Below are 7,161 nucleotides of genomic sequence, written 5' to 3'. Positions count from 1 at the left end.
GCCTACACGATTTGCCAGGTTCAGGGTCCACTCTCTCTTATATTGAAAGATTGCTCTCAAATTAACAATTGCATATCGAAATATCAATATCAACATCCTGCCAAGCGTTTTGCCCATTTTACAGCTGAATCCCTGGCTCACCGGCTCGTTTCTTTAATAATATGACAAATCTCTCTGATAGCCGAATATAGTAACTGTGCATTCGTTTATATCTTGGAGGTCGCAAATTGCCACTTGCTACTAGGAAAAATCTAATAAAATTCCGGGTGAACTCGGAGTTCCTACTCGCAAACTTGGATATGATTTCTCAACCCCTAGTTGCCCAGTTCGTCATTGACGTCATTTCAACATGGCCACCCACATTGTCTATGGTGAAAAAAATAAGATTGTATAAATTTTAAACACATTTTTGGCATTTTTCTTTTTAATTTTCAACAATAGTATGCTTTCAGACCAATCAGAATAGCAATACAGTAGTTGATTAAACCCATAAAATGTTGTTATTAGCTGTTAGCTGTCTAATAGACACCAATCTGGGAACCCATTGGTTAAAAAAAAAAAATTTTTTTTTCCTTATCTAACCTCTGGGGCAGCCCCGTTTCAATGTGGTGCAACAGGAACTCAAGCGTACGAGCGCTGTTACACCCCTTTTGATGGAGCCTGCAGACAGATTTTCGATGCAAGTCGAAAGTCTGTTTCACGAGATTAAATAGACACCAATAGAATGATGAACTTAAAGATATAATAAGAATTTATTAGATATTGTTAGATATTGCATATTATGCCAAGAGTCATGTCAGAAACTAAGTGACTTGACTCTTTGAAAGAACAGAATGAAATTACTGTAGATCTAGATGTTAGATGAATGAGAATGGATTATATCTCAATCAATATCAATAACCATCTATATATCATTTTGAGCCTTCGTGGTGTTTACAGTATAATAGTGCCATCTAATTAATTACAGACAATAGATATCATATCCATCACTGTGAATTGTGTCACAAGTTTTAATTGGCCATCTGTATGGGGAGAAAGCAGCACTGCCTATCCAGCACTAACCATCTCATCTCTCCTGCAGTGCAGAGCAATCATGCACCCAAATCACTTGCAACAGTACGCCTAGCTCATTATGGGCATGCTGCATGTAAACACACAACTCAGGTGAAGCGACCAAATGGAACAAACTTCAAGAAATAATAAATTGGATTTGCTAATTAGAATTTCACAGTTAGCAGCTAACAGTGATTCTTGCTTCTTCCAATTTCTTTCGATTATCATCGTATCCTCTGTTTTGTTTGTGGATCAGACTGATGCCTTTATGAGCCGTTGTGATGTCCTTCTGTTTGTTTATCGACTCTGTTGTAGTCTAGATAGTCAGTCCTGTTGTTTCCGTGTTCAGCTATCTTTTTATTTCCCCTTGTCCACAGAGTACACCTGGAAATGTAATCTCTGCTCTGTGTGCCTTGATAAAAATAAAATCTTAATAAAGGTTAAATTGCTCTCTTTCAACCATCGTTCTTCCTCTCTCTTGCTACCATATTAACAAACAGACCATGCAAAGACATTAGAGGAGATGGGTGCTGTAAGCTGCCCCCACACACAAGGGACACAATATGATCAAAGGGAAGGCAAGGAACACAAAATGTAATTTTAAACTACAACAAAATAAGGCTGGGACAAAAAACATCTTCTGTAATACAATTTGTTTCATATGCTCCCACTGTAATCTTCTTTACGCAGCTTTTTAAGATTAGGGAATTGTCTTTAAATGTAAACTTTAGGGCTCGTCTTCTATACACAAAGTGTTGCGTTTATCTACAAGAAAGACAGTCATTTTGTAATGTCTGTTTGCTGTGCAGGTGAAATCAAAATGTCAGTTTTACCTTAAGAAGGGTTGAGACCAGAGCAGATTCTTGGTTCGTTTGAGAGCTGTTCAGACCCACATGGCTACACACACCCGCCGAATCCTCTGTCCATCCGGACCACAATCTCACCATCGCACCCAGAACCATACCTGTTGAAGTTCACAATGTTAAGCACAGAACCTCCTATACAACAGTGGTACGCAACCTTTACTCAGGAGCCATATTGACATAAGATTTTCTTTGCAAGAGCCACAATCCAAAAACAGTCCCTTTCCTCCCTTTATTTTTGTTGATTTATTATTATTATTATTATTATTATGATTATGGGTTCAAGCCCCAAAGGGGCTGAAGCCCTATTGTTTTTGTGCTGGTTTATTATTCTCCTTGTTCTCGTTGTTCATCTGCCTGTTCATCTGCAATCATCACGGGACTTGGCAGATATATCAAGTAGGCTGTACTGTACTCGTCAAATCACTATGTAATAGCAGGTCAATCAAAATGAGTTGATACATAGCAGAGACATGAGATTTGGCCCAATGACAGATATTGGTAACTATTACTACAGTAGCTCCAGAAACATTTATCGAATCTGCCTGATGGGGGCGCTGTAATTACAGGTTAAAATTCCCAACTTTGAAAGGCCATAACTTCCACACCGTTTCTCCAATTTTCAAGCAACTTTTTTCCACATGTTCACCTGAAAGTGCTCTACAAATTTGCCTCCCGGACTATTAGGAGTTCAATTTGCGCAAGGCTTGAACCCCTGCTATTGCCGCTTGCGGCTATATTTATTATTAATATTGTAAGTAGGACTACAAAGAGCCACAACTACCCATAAAGAGCCATAAAGGAGCCACATGTGGCTCTAGAGCAGGAGTGGGCAACATTTTTTCCCCAGAGGGCCATACTGATTTACATAAAGTAAGCGAAGGGCCACACATTGGACATCATACCTGCCAACACTCCTGATTTTCGCGGGAGTCTCCTTGATTTTAACCCTCTCTCCCGCTGTGATTGGTCATTTCTCCTCTTAATCCCAAGATATAATATATAGAGTGATACAAATCCAATGGCTGTAGCAGATGAGATTTATTAACATAATTCTGCCTTTTATTGAGTTTTTGGGGGTTCTTTTGTTTTCTTTTGAGGACGTTGGGGGCCGGATTGTGATGGTCCAGGGGTCGGGGCCAGCCCTGGGACCACATTTTGCCCATGTGTGCTCTAGAGCCTCGGGTTGAGTATCACTGCCATACAAGATACAAAAGACCATAATAATACAATAAGTAACGTTACTAGTATAGTACGACATATAGGAATATTATATGAATGTTATAGTGATTAAAATTGTTACTTGATATTACACTTGATTGTATTTCACATGATACAGTATATGTTTCTATTTTTTGTCTGTTATTTTCTTTGTTGTATCTGTAACTGTATGTAGGTGTATGTGTAATTGCGGCTGTCTTGGCCAGATCTATCTTGCAAAAGAGATGTTAATCTCAGTGAGACTCCATCTGCATGGTTAAATAATGGTTAAATAATAATAAGATATACTACCCTACGGTGTAGATATATAGTGATGAAACATTTGAAGAAATGCAGGACATGTACATTTTGTTGCTGTAACTTGTGGGGCCCTGTGAGCTTCAAAACAGGATTGGTAATCTAAATAGTTTATGATTCTTTGATCTATCTGTTGATCAGTGAACCAAAATTCACCCCGTCTGCTGCATACATGTTGAGTATAATCTCAGATCTTAGTTCCAGTGATGGAGTGGTTAATAGTGGGGGTTTTTTGTTCTTCCTTATCCTCATAATTTACTTAATATGAGCATCATAACTTATAGCCTACATCTGTGTGATACTGCATGCATGGAAGGAAATATGAATTTCCATCATAACGAGTTATGTCAGCATAAAAAAACTGGGCAAACTCCATACATCTACTTAGCCAGAAATGTGTCTTTATCTAATTAAAAATCAAATAGGGGATTCGGGAAGTAGCCTATTGTTGAATGACTTCCGTACCCTATCAGTTCAGGTTACTTACCATAAAACATTGCACCTCCAGTTTCATGTACAAGTCTATATTTAAATTGTTTTAACTTCCACACACTCAGAATGGTTATAATTATCAAACCAATTACAGTAAGTAACGCTGCACTATCTTGTCTATGTTTTGCTAAATCCGACATGTTCAATGTTAGTTCAAAATTTCGCAAATAACTGTATTAACAGGCTACAGCAACATCCGCTTCGCACATGCTGCCTTCAAGTGCTCCTCGGAAACTTCTCAATCCAATATTAAATCCAAATACATGTCGCCCTTCAGATGTTTTTGGTATAGACCAAATCAGCGGGATGTTTACATTTACTTCCGGGTACCCCTGAGGTCCACACATTATAATGGCGGTGGACGGCACAAACTGACATGTTGAAGACAAAAACAGACAAAGAAGACAAAAATGGTTCGTCCGTGTTGTGTTGTTGTTTAATATCATTCATAACAACACTTTCATTAACGTTAGTGGAGACCAGACTAGCTAATTTACCTGTTGGACCAGACTAGAGTAGACTTGAAGCTAAATTAAATTGACCTGGCGTCAGTAGCTCTGTCTGTACCAGGCTCTTTCTCGCCGAGAAGAGCCTGGTGACGCGAGGTTACTCTGTCTGTAACGTAAAAAAACAGCGAGTTTGACAGACAAACAAACTTTATTAGCTAGCTAACACTACATAAAACAAACACAGAAGAAAGGCTAGATACGTCGGACAAGCATGTTTACCAACCGTTTAACCATTTAAATTGAAAGTAGTCGGACGAAAACAACGAGAGGGTTTGACAGCATTTATATGACAACACGCACATTTAAACCTGCCGCCTTTCCCAAGTGGTACCCGGAAGTAAATTTGTTTACATGGTGACGTCACGGTGATTTGGTCTATAAAAAACGAAAAACGAAAATGGGCCCTGTGACAAAGGTGTTGGTGGCTGTTTATTTGAGAAGTAAAGAGATTGGTTGTTGTTGTTGTTGTTGTTGTTGCTGCAGTGGCAATACAATGACCAATGAAGAGGAGAAGACATGCATGCATGTGTGTGTGTGTGTGTGTGTGTGTGTGTGTGTGTGTGTGTGTGTATGTGTATGTATATATAGGCTACATATATATGTGTGTGTGTGTGTGTGTGTGTGTGTGTGTGTGTCTGTGTGTGTGTGTGTGTGTGTGTGTGTTAAATATTAAATGTTAATATTAAATATTTCAAATGTGTGTTACCATCAGTCGTTCACAGGTGAAAACGTCATAGACTTGCATGAAAATCCATTTGGTCGTAATTCCTATATATTTCCAGCACATGAAGGCAGCAAGCCTATTGGCGTCATCCTATCACTTCCCACCAGATGGCAGTATATACAAATCAATGCAGGTTGAGCTGCTGGAGGCATGGCTAGGCGCCCCGTCCGTGTTCTATAATAAATCTCAACTCTCCTTGTCCCTTAGGTCTAAGTGATTTCATTAGAGCGATTTCGTTATGGTCCTTGGGTAATTAGACGTTTGCCTGATTTATTTTTATAATTCCTGTAAACCCCGGTGGTTATAGCCTACGATGCCATTGCCAGCTTTAAATAACTAAAAAATGATTTGGCAAAATTACAGAGTAAAAAAAAATTGCCAAAAGTTTTGTAATAATCAGAAGTCGAGATAGCCTATTTGGTGTCCTTTAGTTTAGTACACTGGAGGGCAAAATGAAACATAGGCCCCAGCCAAATTACTTTAATTGTAGCATGTGTGATTAATTAATTGCCATTGTTCAGTAGAAGCATTTTAGAAGTAGCCTGATTTTTCTGATATTCACACTGAATTGTCAACTCGTAAACTCATTTCCATCTTCTTCAAGAACAGCCAAATCCACAACTGTGGAGTTGGTGGGACTTCGTCCCGCCCACTGGAGCCAGGCTATTTTAGAAGACTTAGAAGTGTGAATCAGCATATCGATCTAATAGCACATGTAGGCTATACATTTGTGAACAACCATAGCAGCTTGATGCTAGTAAAGCTAGCTATTAGATCATTTCCACATTGGACATGTGCAGGCTGCAGCATTCATGCATTTAAAAAGAACTGGAGGCAGCCGTTAGCTTGTGTCTTATTTTGTCCTTTTCACTCTTTGGTGTAGCTAAAAGACAACACAATAAAACAGTAGTGTATAGGGTCTGTTCTGCCATATGTGGCTTCTCTCTTAGGCTAATGAGTTTTTGTAAAGTTAATGCCATCTTCCAAACCACCAGGATCAAACTAGCCGTAGGCTCACAACCCAATTAAATATTCATAGTCTGTTCCCGTTGCATTCCCTTGGTTCCGCAGATGTTACTATTTTTGCAGGATATGGTCCCTTCATCATTATGGACACCGTCCAATTCAGTGCCGCCTCTGATTTTGGCCCAGTTTTCCCCTTCCGGGATATGGCCACATGCTTCCATTGCTGCTGTCAAGCAAAGCATTTGCTTCATCCTCACAGCGCAGAGCAGACTTTGAATGAGACCAGTGTGTATCACTGTATTTTGACATCTGAAGGAATCTATTCAGTTTATACAGTAAATATGTGTTATGTTGACACAATATTTGTTGCTACTTACCAACCCTAATTTTAGAGATGTTTATTTATTCATAGTATTCGCATGTCACATGCATTGACAGTCACATGTCTATTTCCTCCCAATATGGCGCTTTATGATACACACAGCTCATTGCTCATTGGCTGTTGTGTGTGTGTGTGTGTGTGTGTGTGTGTGTGTGTGTGTGTGTGTGTGTGTGTGTGTGTGTGTGTGTGTGTGTGTGTGTGTGTGTGTGTGTGTGTGCGTGTGTGTGTGCGCGCGTGCGTGTGTGTGTGTGTGTGTGTGTGTGTGTGTGTGTGTGTGTCATTTGATAATTGATGAATAGAATCACCTGTTATCCTACCACCAGGCCGTGGGTGGCTCATGTATTTATTTTATTTTTTAGATTTCAGGTTTCAAGATAATACTGGGGGGTAACGTTAGTAATGGTGGGGTAGCCTAAGAATATCTGAATTTTAATTATAGGCTCGTAAGTCGTGTTTGAAATCGACAAAACTGGTTGAAAAATAGCAATTTGGGTAAAGTTTACACTGGGGCCGGTGTTCCAGACGAGACAACGTTAGAATAATCGCTTAGCAACCACGACCGTAAACAGGTAGCGGATGTCGTAAAGGATAAAGAGGATGGTGTTGAAAAGAGTCGAGACAGAACCCATTGTGGTCTTGAAGAGGAGTGAGCAA

General features: G+C 39.5%; 1 protein-coding gene across 1 annotated transcript in view; it reads right to left on the bottom strand.

Moving 5' to 3' along the window:
- The window catches only part of LOC310800786 (sodium/hydrogen exchanger 9-like), a gene marked incomplete at both ends in the record, with an annotated part of 134,028 nt that extends 129,962 nt beyond the window's left edge, over window positions 1-4,066 (bottom strand). The window contains 2 exons of the mRNA XM_083663346.1: window positions 1,998-2,017; window positions 3,922-4,066. Of these exons, the coding sequence (XP_083519472.1) occupies window positions 1,998-2,017; window positions 3,922-4,066 (165 nt within the window). The remainder of the gene's footprint in view (window positions 1-1,997; window positions 2,018-3,921) is intronic.
- Window positions 4,067-7,161: the final 3,095 nt, after the last annotated feature.

This window comes from Poromitra crassiceps (genome assembly GCF_964638095.1).
Source record: "Poromitra crassiceps genome assembly, chromosome: 2".
Classification (NCBI taxonomy): Eukaryota; Metazoa; Chordata; class Actinopteri; order Beryciformes; family Melamphaidae; genus Poromitra; species Poromitra crassiceps.
This window is presented reverse-complemented; position numbering and strand designations above follow the sequence as displayed.